The sequence below is a fragment of the Dasypus novemcinctus genome, chromosome 21 (genome assembly GCF_030445035.2).
Source record: "Dasypus novemcinctus isolate mDasNov1 chromosome 21, mDasNov1.1.hap2, whole genome shotgun sequence".
Taxonomy (NCBI): Eukaryota; Metazoa; Chordata; class Mammalia; order Cingulata; family Dasypodidae; genus Dasypus; species Dasypus novemcinctus.
In genome coordinates this window covers 13,131,748-13,146,914 of record NC_080693.1, presented here as the reverse complement: position 1 = coordinate 13,146,914, position 15,167 = coordinate 13,131,748, and the positions used below count along the sequence as shown (strand labels likewise).

Sequence of the window (15,167 nt, the reverse complement as noted above, 5' to 3'; positions counted from 1 at the left end):
TACACTGAGGACGTTTCGCTGACGGAACTGGATAAGCAAGGAGAGTAAATACTACAGATGCCTTCACTAAGACATAAATGAACTAGAGGGTGAACAATAAACTAAAAAACTTCAGGGGTTCCCAGCTCGTGCAGTTTAGAGGTTCAGTGGCGTGAGGCACATTAAGACACTGCCTCCAAGATGAAAGACAAGTTACTGCATGTCATTCCACCTACCACATAACAAAAGGCACAGAGCCTGTGGGTTTGGGAGATAGCATAGACCACATGTGAGTGCTGGTTTCACTCATCTACAGGCACCATATGGCTACAGATTTCCAGTGGGACCAGAGCAAGTTTAGGACATTACACACGCTCCTCTACCACTAATCTTACGAGCCAGAAGATCCAATGACACTCAAGGGACCACGGCAAATCAGACTCTAGCAAGGACCAACAGGAGAATCATGACGGACACCTAGGATTTTGGACAAATCAAATCTTTGTCCTCTTCTACAGGTAATTCTTCTTTTGAGAAACAGCTTTTACTAGCTCCTGGACGCCTAACCATGGGCTATCAGTTCATTCTGCGCCTGGGTATGTCCTTTTTGGCAAGCAGTCTGGCCCACGTGGCCCTAAGTCAGCTTCTGAGCTCAGGCAGGCCCAGGCCGGGCTGCACGAGCAGGCGGTTCAGATGCCTGCGACACCGACACCGGCGCACTGCCTGAGAGTGCTCGCTCTTCTTCCCGTCACACGGAGAGCCTGCTACACACACACAGTGCTTGCCACACCCCAGGCTTGCTGATCAAACCCTGGCAAGGACTCCTGCAGTGTTTTCAAACACCCCCAAATCTGAAAGCCCATGGTTGTCCTGACTCCGGGGTATGTTACCCTCCCACCCACAACGGGAAAAGAGGGTCGAAGCAGCAAAAGGCAGACGGCCAATGAAGAAATGCTACATGGACTTCCAAAAACCTGGAGCTATCTTCGGGACGGCGCCAACCAGGAATGCGGCTGAGTGGGGCTGCGGGATGCAGTGAGCAGATTAGATTCCCAGCAGGGGTCTGCCCTTCCGTGCCTGCGGGCTGGGGGCCTCTTCTCTCCTGCCACCACGGCCTTGGCTGCTTGTGTTAGTAGTTACCAGCAGAACCAGCAGTTTCAGAATAAAATGTAGCTTTATTACGACACAGCAAAGACTACAAGCCACTGGGGGGGGGGAGTCACATAGCTCCTCAACCAGCAGGTAGAAGGTGTAAACATCTCGGTAATAAAATATCCAACCACAACACAATCATTGAAGATTTTTTTCTTACAATTTTTGTTTCCAAAGTTATAGTAAACAAAACAGTCACCTGAATTGTCAGAAGAACAGCAATTTTACACAATGAAGAGCACAGATCAAGCCAAGGAACAACAGCACTCAGGTACTCGTGTTGCTGCGGCGAGAAGCCCACGTCGTTCTGGAGCGGGAGGGAGGGGGCACCGCCTGCCCTGGGGCAGAGGCCTCGGCCTTTCCAGAAGGGCTGAAGGTGCCCGGAGGCCATCCGCGCCACCCGCAGTGCTGGCCACGCGTGGCCCCGCCGCAAGGTTTCACCCTGGACACGGCCAGGCGAGAGATCCATCTCTGTCTGTGAAGCACAGAAATGACAGCCGCCAGCACAGGATGCCCGTTGTTAACACACGGCAGAGGCAGGGCCACACGGCGAGTCTCAGTGATGGACAAACACAGGGAGGCTACCAGGAACAGGAAAAGTGTTCCTGATCTCAACTGCTGGACTGGAGCCAAAAGGAAGAAACCCCAAACCCATCACATCCTGTAAATATTGTTTCTAAAAAAGCAAACTCCCACCATCTGAGCACAGGACCCAAGGCCCACGCGCAGGCAGTGGCTCGGTGACCCCTGTTCCCTACCCCCCAAGCCTGGGGGCCCCACGGCAGACACACACACGGTTCTGAACAACGTGTGTGGAGCACCAAAGCCAACCACAATTACTTTGGATACGAAACAGCTGAAGAGTGTCTATAAAAAATGCAGCGCCACCAGGTCCCACCCCTTCTAACGCTCTCGGCACCCGGCACTGCTGAGCAGAGGAGACGGGAAGGGGTGGGCAGGTGGACGGATGCACGGGGGCAGGGAGATGGCCCCAGTGTGGGCCCCCGGCCGGCAGCGCCTGCGATTGGGAACACCCTGGCTGAGCAAGGGCCATGCCGGCGGCTGCCAGCAAACCCACTTCCGTGGCGGTATACTGAGTGTCTGGGGCAATCCAGGAATGTCGAGAGGTGGCAAACTTCTTCGGGAAAGGTCTACACGACTCAGGGTTCTGAGGTCAACTTAAGCCAGTTTCCTCTGCTAGGGCGTTTCTGGTTTAGACTCCGCTTCACCTACGCCTCCAAAACGAAGCCCAAGAAATCTCACGGCACAGTCACACAGAGCTGGGTCTCACGGGCCAGCTCTGCCTGCCCTTGCTCTCTGATAATGCCTGCATTTAAACATGCCTCACCTCTCGATACAAGGCGGAGTGGACATAACCATCCCAGGGTCCACAGGAGGAAGAGAGTATGGACTGGTATTCTACTCTGGAACTATTGTGATTAGTAATGGAAGAAACTGTAGCACTGATGTGGAGAAAGTGGCCACAGTAGCTGCTGAGGGCAGGCAGGGGGAAGAAGAGATGTGATGTGGGGCGTTTTCAGGACTTGGAGTTGTCCTGGGTGGTGCTGCTGGGATAGATGCTGGACACTGTATGTCCTGCCATGGCACCCTGGGTGGACTGGGGGAGAGTGTAGACTACAATGTAAACCATTATCCATGGGGTACAGCAGGGTTCCAAGATGTGTTCACCAAATGCAATGAATGTCCCATGATGGGGGGGGGGGGGGGAAAGGAACAAGTAACAGGAAACGGGCAAAAAAAAAAATTATAATAATAAAAAAACATGCTTCAGTGTGTGTTCTTTAAAAGCAGAACAGGGAATAAACCTGGAAAGCGCTGGCAAAACTTGATAACCGAGGAATTTGCCACGTCACGACTCTGGCACACAGGTGGACTCTCGCGTTTTCCCCTGCCCCCAGCCCAGCCCCAGCCGCTCCTGAGCCAGCCTGAGGCCTGCAAGCCGCAGCCCCGGGCCGCATCGGGCACCGCCTGCTTGTACACGGCCTGTGAGCGGAGGGTGGTTCTCACATTTGTAACTGGTTAAAAAAAGCCAAAATAGCTCCTGACATCTGAAAGCCGTATGCAACTCAGCGTCAGGGCCCGTAACTAGCTTCCCGGCCCCGGGACACGCCCTTGTTCTGACCCGGACAACGGTCTCCGTGTTACAGCGGCAGAGGCGGGCCCGGGGCTAAGCCATCCACTGCCCGGCTCTTCACAGAAAGCTGGGAAGCCCTGCAGCGAGCTGATCCCTTCTTCTCCAGGACTGAGACTCAACAGTTCCGATGGGGAATGGGCTCCCAGGAGTGCAGCTTGAGAAAGATGCTTATTTCACAAACAGTCCTAAAACAACATTTCTTCCCCTAAAATCCCTAGGCTGTATAAAGGTAAAAACTTCTCAGAAATGGACAAACCATCTAAGTTCAGGTGTGAATAGATACATGCAAGTTATCTCACAAAGAACAAACTATTATTCTATTTCCTCGATTAGCTCTCCTCACAAGCTCATTTCATAAAAGTCTTATTTTTCTTTCTGCTACAATGAAAACTACACAAAACGTAAAGCTGCGCACGCAACCAAATTTCAGTGCCGTCCCCACGTGAAGCCACGACAGCTCCAAACCCCACTCAGCAGCTGCCGAGCAGGGAGCGAGACAGACGGGGACTGCAGACAAGAAAAGCAGGAGGGAGGAGGACGTGCCCCCAGGAAGGGCTCCGCGAGCGCACGTGACCACAGCACACAAGGTCCGAGCCGCGCCGGGCCCCTGCCCAGCGTCCACCGGCAGACACGGACGCCTCCAAAGCTTCCAGAGTAACGAGGCGGCAGGTAGGGACGACGGAAGGAAGCAGAAATTGAAAAGCAAAGCTCCTGCTCAAGAATAAAGGGGGAAATTAAATCTCCTAGCGACCCAGTAATTCATTCACTTCCCGACACTTCTATGAAACTCACCATTACGAAGGAGAAGAGGGGCAAGGGTGGAAACGCCTGCTTCAGCAGCGGCGCGGTCGGCCGGGGCCGTGGGGGCGGGCTGCGGGGACCCGAGCGGCCGCCCCAGCCCGTGAGCGTCTGCTCAGGCAGTGAGGAGCCTCCGGCCACAGCTACCCAACACGAACCCCCCGGAGAGACCCGCAAGCCCTGCGGCCAGGCCGCCACGTCCCGCGGGGGTCTGCACGGGTGGTCAGGCTCAAAGCGCAAAGCAGACGGCGCGCCATGTGGCCGTGGGCACCCCTGCCCCCTGCAGGAGAGGACAGCGACAGAGCTGCCCGCTCCACCCCGCACGCCCTTTAGACAACATTTCCTCCTGTCCAATTCCCAGCGCCCCCCCGCCCCCGCCCCCTGCCCACAGTGCTCGTCCACTCAAACCACCACACAGGCTACAGAGGAACTGACGGGGGGGGGGGGGGGGGGGGAGGAGCACAGGGAGGACAGGGGTGGGGGCTGGAGCTGACACGCCAGGGAGGTCAGGGGTCACTCTGCGAGGCGTGCCAAGGTGCTCCCCTGGTGCTTCTGCCCAGCTGGCTGGATAAGGCTACTCGTACTCCAGGAACTGCTTGTGGTAGAACAGCAGGTACCTGAGAGGCAGAGAGAAAAGCCTGCTAGCCTTCCAGCTAAACAGAACCGCCGCTGCCACCACCGTCCCGACAGACGCTCGGCCCCCGCGCCCCCCGCGCCCGGCCCCTCGTGCCCCGGCCCCCACGCGCCCCCCGCGCCCGGCCCCTCGTGCCCCGGCCCCCGCGCCCCCTGCGCCCGGCCCCTCGTGCCCCGGCCCCCGCGCGCCCCCCGCGTCCAGCCCCTCGTCCCCCAGTGTCTGACCCTTGGCTGGAAAGCTCAGCCCTCCAGGAAGGGATCCTCAGCCTGGCCGAGGCAGGCCCCCGCCTGGGCCCAGCCGCTGTGAGCCCCCTCCTGCCTCCTCAACACCTCGGGCCCTTCCTCTCCTGCTGACAGCGGCTGCGAGGGCCCCAGGCCAGACCACGTCCAGCCGGCCCCCTCAGCGCCCTCTGGGCCGTCCCTGCCAATGAGCGCACACCACCCTTCTGCTGTGACTGTCTTAGCAGCTTCCCGGCCACTGAGAAGGTAACTCAGGGCAGCTGCTCTGCTTCTTCTTCTCGGGCCAGGGGAGTGGTGGGAGGGGGCGGCAGGCCCCCTGTGCCGGAAGGACTGAGAGGGAGAGGGATGACGCAGCGGAGGGAGGTTCAGGCTGCGGTCAAGGTCAACACAGGCTGGGGTGGCCGCGTCAGGCACGTGCCCCTGCTGAGGACAGGCCGAAGCCGGCGGCCCCGGGCGGCCCCCGCCGCCCCTGCCCAGCCCCACCGCCCCTGGGGACACACCCCTCACTGTCCAGCACGTCCTTGATGCTGGCCTTGGTGATGATGGCGTCGTCGCACTTGAACCACTGGTCCTTGTGCTGCCGGATGAAGCTGGTGTAGTGGCCACTCTCCAAGGTGCCCTGATGGTTGACCACGGCGAACAGGGAGTACCTGGTGTGGGAGAAGCAGCGCGTCGGCTTCCTCCGAGCAGGATTTGTGGGGTTCAGCAGGTGTAGTCTGTGTGCTTAGGAGCCTGAGCCTGGGGGACAGCCTGCTGGCCCCCAGGGAAAGCAAGAACCTTGTGTCCTCCTCGGCTCTCGCCTAACGGGTCCCACGTTTACAGGGACAGAGACGCCACTGACCGCCAAGAAGGAAACACTCTGCAGCGGAAACGACAACCACTCCTTCTCAAACTACACTTGGCATCCTCCCACCCACGCCAAGAGGAGGGGTGGCCCGCCCACAGCACAGCGGGGAGGAGGGGTGGCCTGCCCACAGCACTGCGGGGGACAAGGAGGGGTGGCCGTCCACAGCACAGCGGGGAGGAGGGGTGGCCCGCCCACAGCACTGCGGGGGGACAAGGAGGGGTGGCCGCCCACAGCACAGCGGGGAGGAGGGGTGGCCTGCCCACAGCACTGCGGGGGGACAAGGAGGGGTGGCCGCCCACAGCACAGCGGGGAGGAGGGGCGGCCTGCCCACAGCACTGTGGGGGGGGGGGGCGAGGAGGGGTGGGCACCCACAGCACGGCGGGGGGACAAGGAGGGGCAGCCCGCCCACAGCACAGCGGGGAGGAGGGGCGGCCCACCCACAGCACAGTGGGGGGGGGCGAGGAGGGGTGGCCGCCCACAGCACATTGGGGGGGGGGGGCGAGGAGGGGTGGGCACCCACAGCACGGCGGGGGGACAAGGAGGGGTGGCCGCCCACAGCACAGTGGGGAGGAGGGGCGGCCTGCCCACAGCACTGCAGCACTGCGGAGGGGGGCGAGGAGGGGCGGCCTGCCCACAGCACTGTGGGGGGGGGGGGGCGAGGAGGGGTGGGCACCCACAGCACAGCGGGGAGGAGGGGCGGCCCGCCCACAGCATGCCGGGCGCGCCCTCCTGCAGGTGCCCGGGCTCCGCGAGGCGGGGCCTTCCCCAGGAGGGCAGCAGCCCTCGCCCCCGCCCCGGCTGGAGACGGCCGTGACAAAGCCCGCAGCACACTCACTTATTATCGTTGTTCAGGCTGTCCGCCGGCTGCTGGTACTGCCCGTTCATCCTGCTCTCTTTACTGTAATAGGCGACACCGAAAGCCAGCATTACTTGAAATGACCAGAGAGGAGCATGACTCTAACAATGATCTCAACATCAACAGCAGGCTGCTGTGTCGCACACAGGGCTAAGCACATTTTATACAGAATTCTAATTCCTCCCTCGACTATCGTTTAGGCAGAAACAGTCCCCACCTTCAGGTGAGGAAATAGTATCCAAGCAGTTAAGTAAATTGCCTGAGCCGACACTTGCCTGAGGCCCCACAGCTGCGTGGCTGCACTGCCTGACCACAAAAAGCACCTGCTGGGGAAGCAGATTTGGCTCAACTGATAAGAGCATCCGCCTACCACATGGGAGGTTCAGGGTTCAAACCCTCCTTGACCTCCTTGACCCGTGTGCAGCTGGCCCATGCGCAGGCTGATGTGCACAAGGAGTGCCGGGCCATGCAGGGGTGTCCCCGCGTAGGGGAGCCCCACGCGCAAGGAGTGCGCCCCAGAAGGAGAGCTGCCCAGCACGAAAAAAGTGCAGCCTGCCCAGGAATGGTGCCGCACAAAGAGATGCTGCAGCAAGATGATGCAACAAAAAGAAACACAGATTCCTGGTGCTGCTGACAAGAATACAAGTGGACACAGAAGAACACACAGTGAATGGACAGAGAGCAGACAATGGGGGTAGGGGGGATGGGAGAAATAAATAAAAAATAAATCCTGGCAGTGGACTTGGCCGAGTGGTTAGGGCGTCTGCCTACCACATGGGAGGTCCGTGATTCAAACCCCGGGCCTCCTTGACCCGTGTGGAGCTGGCCCATGCGCAGTGCTGATGCGCGCAAGGAGTGTCGTGCCATGCGGGGGTGTCCCCCGTGTAGGGCAGCCCCACGTGCAAGGAGTGCGCCCCGTAATGAGAGCTGCCTAGCCCGAAAGAAAGCGCGGCCTACCCAAGAACGGCGCCACCCACACGGAGAGCTGATGCAGCAAGATGATGCAACAAAAAGCACAGATTCCCGTGCCACTGACAACAACAGAAGCGGACAAAAAAGACGCAGCAAATAGACACAGAGAACAGACAACTGGGGCGGGGTGGGGGGGAGAAGGGGAGAGAAATAAATAAATAAATCTTAAAAAAAAAAAAAAAAGCGCCTGCGGGTCCTCGAGGGGAAGCTGGGGCCGGCTGCTGGCTGGGCACCCCTGAAGGGGCTGTGACAGAGTTCATCTGGGACGAGTCCAGACGCTGCGCACGCTCTTCGTAACCACATGCAAAGAGCAACTTTTCTTTTAAAGATTTACTTATTTATTTCCCACCGCCCGAATGCCACTTGTGCTCCTCGTCCATCTGTTGCTCTTTCTTCTGTGCCTGCGTGTCTTCTCTTTAGGAGGCACCGGGAACCGAACCCAGGACCTTCTGACATGGGAGGGAGGTGCTCAATCACCCAAGCCAACCTCAGCTCCCTAAGAGTTACTTGTGAAAGGTACAAATTCAAACTTTTACCAATCAAGACAGTTACTTCCTCAAACAAAGGAAGATTACTGCTGGTGTGTTTTACTAGCAGCATACCTCCAGGTAAAACCGGGAGGGGCAGGGCTGGAAATGCTAAGTTCCTAGCTTTATGATGCACAGTCCCTGATCCACCAAGTGCTCAAACATTCAGATCTTCTGCACCTGGCTATCAGCAAGAGCAGCATCTGCCTGCATAAATGAAGTAAGGTTGTCTAATTTTCTCAGTTACAGATCCACAACCTGGAAATACAGAGCTAATTCTCACGGAGTGTTTTATTTGCAACATGGTGTCTTGTTGACCAGACGGCTCCTCCACAGGGACGGGACACCAAGGTAGAGGAGACACAGGGCGAGACTGACAACCAGCAAAAGGCAGTCTGCGGGAAGCAGAGGTGGCTCAGGCAGGTGGGAGCCCTTCTCCCACATGGGAGGTCCAGGTTCCGCTCCCGGTGCCTCCTAGAGAAGAGAGCAGCCAACAAGCAGACAACGAACAGACACAATGAGCAGAGACAACGAGCAGGCAGACAAGAGTGCCATCTTGGGGGGCAGGGAGGAGAAAGGAAAAAAGGCAGTTAGCACTACCCATGTCCTAAATTCCCAGACCCTTGTGGGCGGGCCTTATTTGGAAAAAGGACCCTTGTAGGTGCAGACGCGGATGTAACTGAGACCTTGAGATGAAGTCATCCTGGACGACAGGTGCACTGTTAATCAATGAGTGTGTCCATCAGAGCAAGGCGAGGGCAGAGAGACGGCAGAGCCGGTCCCGTGGCCGCGAGGGCAGTGGCAAGCAATGCGGCCAGGGAGGGTCTTCCTTGAGCCTCGGAGGGCGCAGTGCTGCCAGCACCCTGAGTTTGGAGTTCTGGCCTCCGGAATCGTGTGCGAGTAAGTCCCTGTTGCTTCACACCACTCAGGCTGTGGCAGCCAGGGGAACACACGGAGGCGGTTTCAGGGGTTTTCTGGAGGGTGAACGTCAAGTGGTCTACAACAAGAAGTTTGGAAAAAAAGAAAAACAAGAAGCAGATGTGGCTTGGGGGGCTGGGCTCCTGCCTACCACACGGGAGGTCCGTGGTTCAGTTCCCAGCGCCTCCTCAAGATGGCAGTGAGCTGGCACGACATGCAGGGATGGCAAGCTGACACAACAAGAGCCGCCGGGAAGAAAACCATAATGAGACACACAACAAAGCAGGGAGTGGAGGCAGCAACAGATTAGGCACCTCCCTCCCACATCAGAGGGCCCAGGTTCAGTTCCCAGTGCCTCCGAAGGAATCAAGGAAGATGAACAGACACAGCAAGTGAAAAGCAAGGGGGTGGGGAAAAATACATAAATAAAAGAAACCTTAAGAAAAAAAGAAAAATGGCATCTACAGCAGCAAACTCAACACTAGTGAGTATTTCAAAATCAGTTCCCTTGTCTAAAACACTGCCTTTTAGCTGTGCTTCTCGCATGACAACCTTCCAACCTGAAAAAGAGCTAACTAAAGCAGTGCCAGACAGAAACTCAAAGCTAAAGCGTTACTTATTCATCTGAGGAAACACAAGGCGTTGGACAAAAATGCACCCCGAGTTAGGGTCAGGGCCCCGCAGCAGCTCTGCAGAAGCTCAGGTTTGTACCCGTTTCCCGGCGGCGCCTTGGGGAGAGGCAGGCCGTGTGCCTGGGGACGGGGCCCCGCGCCCAGGCCCGCACCTGGAGGCCATGAAGGGCGTCATGTCCAGCTCCAGCGGGAAGGACACGTAGGTGGTGATCTTCCGCCTCAGCTTGGCCGAGTGCTCGAATCGCTGCAGGGGAGGAGAGAGGGACGGGCAAGGCTGAGCTTACAAGCTTTACGACACGTAGGTATGTAAGAGAGAGAGCTGCATGTTTATTTATGGAGCTGCCTTTTGGCCGTATTTAGAGCTCACAGGTTCAAAGACACAACATGAATCCACTTCAATCTAATTTATAGGGTTCAAGTCAAATCTCGAAATTATGTAAATTGTTCAGAGTGATAAACACCAGGGCTATAATAAAAATAACGTGAAGACAAACCCAGCAGAGCAAAAGGTGGTGGAGAACAAAACTCACACACCAATCCTTTCACCAAACAGAAGACATTCCTTTGGCGAAATCAGGAGTCACCAAATTCAACCACCAAGGTATGTATGGTTATTATCTTTTTAAAGGATTGTAAAACCTAACAAAGAAGAAATGCAACAATGTTCACTGCTGTACACCAAGTCTAAAATATTTACTACCTGACCCGTTAAAGAAAAAGCCTGCTGACCCCGGGGCTAGATCATAATGCCTTTGCTTTCTGTTGTTGTTGCTGTTAGTTTTTAAATTTAAAGAAAACCAGAAAACACGGGTGGGGGGTGAGGTGGGAGTAGATGGCAGAATTTGGTTTGAGGTAGTAACACCGCAACAAGACACATCCCCACCCAGTTAAATGGAGTAAGCCACACCCTTTTGTCATCACGAGTGCATGCATCTCAGGGACAGGAAAAAGGCGCAACGATCACTCTAGCTTCTTGAGCATTCACTAATCCAATGCAACTTAACAATGTCCTCTGCAAACCAAACCAGCAGGCTTTGTAAGACGGAGGGAATAAGGACGGAACAGGCCACGGCCTGCCCCCCGGCGCACCTTGAGGTGGAAGCAGGCGACGACGGGCAGCCTCTTCATAGTGAGCTGCTTGGTGGACTCCTGGTAGCTGTGGCACCCGCTGCACTTGATTTTGGCACTGCTTCCCAAGTGCTCTGGCCTGGTGAACCTACAAGGCACGGACAAAACATATTTTTAGGCAAAAAAGATGGGAGAAGTAAGAGGTTATTAGGAAAGAAAAGAGTTATTTTTTCAGTTTCACTGGGTTTAATTTTTCTTAAAAAAACACATACACATACAATTCAGGGTGTTTACAATGTCACAAAAAGAAAAGAGAAGCTCTTTTTTTCTTCATCTTCTCTCCCCGACTGCTTTAAAACATATTTATGTTTTGTTTTTAATTAAAGGTCTGGGGAAATGGTAATTTGGTCATTTTCTACCACACAACTTAGCCATTACAGACCAGGGCATTTACCAGAGAAACGAAAATTTATGTCCACATAAAAACTTGTCCACAAATGTTACAGCAGCTTTATGCCTAAGAGCCACAGAACTGGAAGCAACGTGCAAGTCCTTCAACAGGTGGGTGGTCAGACTGCTGCAGCCACCGCAGGACACTGTGCAGCTGCGAGACACCAACGACACACTGCCACAATAATGAGTAACAGCTGGAGATTTCACTACACCACTCTTGTCAATGGATAGAATATTAGACAGAAGATCAATACGCAGACGGAGAGCTTGAACAACACCAGAAATGAACTGGACCTAACAGGCATGCATAGAACACTGCACCTAAAATCATCAAGATACAAACTCTTCTCACATGGATCATTCTCCTGGAGAGGCCATATGTTAGGACATAAAACAAGTCTCAAATTTTAAAAGACTGAAAGAAATACGGAGACGTTAAACAATGTTCTTAAGCAATCGGTGGACCAAAGAAGAAATCACAAGGGCAATCAGGAGACACACTGAGATGACCCAAAACAAAAACACAATCTATCAAACCCTGAGGGATGCATGTCAGGCCGGTTCAGAGGCCAGGCGTAACTAAACTTTGGAATGAAAGGTGGGACCTCACTACTGACACCATGGAATGAAAGGCGCTATAAGGGAAACCACGAACAACTGTGCATTCCTAGATACTTGACTCTTTTAGCTGCTATTGTACATGGAATTTTTTTCTTTTAATGAATGACTAAATAAAATGTGGTATATACATACCATGGACTACTATTCAGCCATAAAAAGGAATGACATTCTGGTGCATGCCACAACAGGGACAAACCCTGAAAACATCATGTTGAGTGAAATAAGCCAGTCACAAAAGTACAAATATTGTACAATTCCACCCAGATGAAAAATCTGTAACAGGCAAATTCATAAAGTCAGAAACTAGAATACAGGTTACCAGGGGTGAGGAGGGGGAGAGGGGAATGGCGAGTCAAGGTTTAAGTGGTACAGAGTTTCTGTTTGAGATGCTGGAAAAATTTTGTCAATGGATGATGGTGATGGAGGAACAAAATTATGAATAACTACCACCACTGATGTGTATATTTGAAAAGGGATAATTTATCACACACACAGAGGCATAAAAACCCCATGGAAATGAATAATATGAAGAGTGAATCCTAATGTAAATACTGAGCTAAAATTAGGAGCATGATTGTAATATTGTTTTATCAACTGTAACAGAAGTACTACACCAATGTAAAACAACAGGGAAACTGCCCGTGGGAGGGATGATGTATACGGGAACTCTACTTGCTACATGACTTTTCCTTTCAGTAAATGTACAACTGCTCTAATAAAACCAAGCCGCTGTGCCGACCACCAGTGCGGCTCGGGAGCGCCCTGCCGCAGGTGGGCCTCTGACCCGCCTGCGGGGCTTCCCTGGTCCAACTGCGGCTCCCAGGCACACGTCAGCACAGGCGGAGGGGCCGAAGAGGCCGTGAACCGTCTCCCCTGGCCCAGATTTATGGAAAAGCTTGACCACTGGACACCAACCCGTCAGCTGGAGGACTCCACACGTCCCTCTAACAGGCGTTTCGGAGCTGAGGGGACAGCCAGCAGAGAACCAGCCAGCGTTCGTGGTAACAGACACACGCTGTACCCGGCTCAAAGGGCCACCAGCAAGGCCCCCACGTCCCAGAAGAACTCCCAAATTTCCTCCCTAAACAAGTGAAAAACAACCCTGGCTGATGAAGAGACGTTTCACTTGCAAGAAGTCTCTCTTTTTTAAATAATAGAGTCAAACTTTGTTTGATGCATTGGTTTGCTGTAGCCAGGTCAATCAATGGGCAAAAAGAACTTAATTACCCCCAAAATTTGATTCAGGTGCTAGAAGCCAACAAACTTCAATTTAACTATTATCAAATGATCAATAAGAATATTATATAATATTGAATGGTAAAGGGTATTGATCACCTGATAAATAAGTATAAAGCTTCCCATGACAATGTAGTGCAGTGCAAAATGTTGTGTCATCAAAAACACCTTTTGACCTCTAGGAAGATGTCAAACTAGAAAGACATGGGACTCTCTTCTCTCCCAGAAAAATAGCTAGAGGAGGCAGAAATGGCTGAAAAAATCTCCTAGGGTTGAAGACACCAGGGGAAGGCTGGACTCTGCCCAGAAGACAGAGGGGCAAAGGAGGGGAATCGCGTTGGCAAAACTGAGCTGAAACCGCAGCTGCTGCTGCAGATGCTTCTGAATCCTCAGGCCTTGGGGCTGGCAGCTGCACAGAAAGGGGCCCAGGGATCCTCCCCCGCCCCGGAAAGGGGTGAGAGGAGGACACAGTCTAAGGTCTGCTGTGCCCACCTGCCCTTCCACGCTGGGTGGGACCGCGCCACTGTTTGCGCTGGAGATGGAAGGGGGCTGAAGATACAGGACCCTCCCAAGCTCCTCCTCTACTAACCTGGACTGATTGTAGAGGACAGAGGGGAGTGGAAATTCTTCCTGTCTGGGAAAAGGGAAAAGGCAGGGGGCTACCAGAGAAGCCTGGAGAACAGTCTCCAAGACAGTAGGAAGTTCAAGGCTGTTAGCCTCCAAGTGGGGAGCTCGATCACACGATCCAGTGTGCTGCAGCAAACAGGCCGACCCGGCTTTGAACTGAGAGGGCTGCCGAAGCGCGCCGTCTGCTGGTGGACCAAGGAAGGGCGCGTGGAGAAATTAAGTGAGAGAGGCTTCTTCAGGTCTTTATATCCCCTCTCCCCAAGGCCCTAGGAAGAGGCTCTGCAACCCATTACTGGGTCCAGAGCCCAGATTTGAGCAACTAAGAGAGACAATCCTAACGATCCAGGAAGAAACAAGAATCAAAGAACAGCAGTAGCACACAACCTCCTGCCAACAGAGCCTACAAAAAAGAGAAACTGAGCATCTGAGTAAACTACAACCTAAGTAGATGTCTAAACACATCAACAAAAAATTACACGCCATTCTAAGAAAATGAAGACATGGTCCAAGAAAAGGAATACATCAAAGCATCAGAAGAGACACTGGATTTGAGACAACTAATTAACAAGATGCACGTGAATTTCAAAAGCCAAATTAATGAGCTGAAAGACAATATGGCTAAAGAGATAAACAACATCAAGGAGACACTGAGCAAGTACAAAGGAGAATTTGAAATATTGAATAGAAAAGTAGTAGAGCTTATGGGAATGAAAGATGCAACAGCTGAGATCAAAAACACATTAGAGGCATACAACAGCAGACTCGAAATGATAGAAGAAAAAAACTGACACTGAAGATGGAACAGCTGAAATTAAACAGAGAAAAGAATGGAGACAGAGAGAATGGAAAAAACTGAACATGAGTTCAGGGAGTTGAATGACAACATGAAATGCAATGAAAGACATGTCGAGGGAGTTCCAGAGAAGACAAAGAAAAAGGCGCAGAAAGAGTATTGAAGAAATAATAGCTGAAAAATTTCTCAACTCTCATGTAGAAATGAACTTATATGCCCAAGAAGCTCACTGTACCCCAATCAGAATAAATCCAAATAGACCTACTCCAAGAAACATATGACTCAGAATATCAAATGTCAAGGATGAAGAGAAAATTCTGGGAGGAACATGGGAAAAGCAAACCATCATCTACAAATGACACCCAGTAAATCTTGTATAGATTTCTCATCAGAAACCATGGAGGCAAGAAGACAGTGGTATGATACAATTAGGATACTGAAAGAGAAAAACTGCTGGCTGAGAATCCTTTATCCAGAAAAACTGTCCTTCAAATATGAAGGCGAGGAGAGTGGAAGCAGCTCAAGCAGATGAGCACCTGTCTCCCACATGGCAGGTCCTGCGTTTGGTCCCCAGGGCCTCATAGAAACAGATAAACAATAAGCAAAACAAACGAAAAAAAACAAAAACAAAAAACCAACTCAGGGAAGCCTATGTGGCTC

At 53.2% G+C, this 15,167-nt stretch overlaps 1 protein-coding gene across 2 annotated transcripts in view; it reads right to left on the bottom strand.

Annotated features, from left to right (window-relative positions):
- Positions 1–1,134: 1,134 nt before the first annotated feature.
- Positions 1,135–15,167, bottom strand: part of USP22 (ubiquitin specific peptidase 22) — a 64,809-nt gene continuing 50,776 nt past the window's right edge. For both annotated transcript variants that reach the window (XM_058283329.2, XM_058283330.2), the window contains exons 9-13: positions 10,799–10,925; positions 9,862–9,953; positions 6,640–6,702; positions 5,458–5,607; positions 1,135–4,701 (exon numbers count right to left, since the gene is read on the bottom strand). In XM_058283329.2, the coding sequence (XP_058139312.1) occupies positions 4,659–4,701; positions 5,458–5,607; positions 6,640–6,702; positions 9,862–9,953; positions 10,799–10,925 (475 nt within the window). In that variant the 3' untranslated portion in view covers positions 1,135–4,658. The remainder of the gene's footprint in view (positions 4,702–5,457; positions 5,608–6,639; positions 6,703–9,861; positions 9,954–10,798; positions 10,926–15,167) is intronic.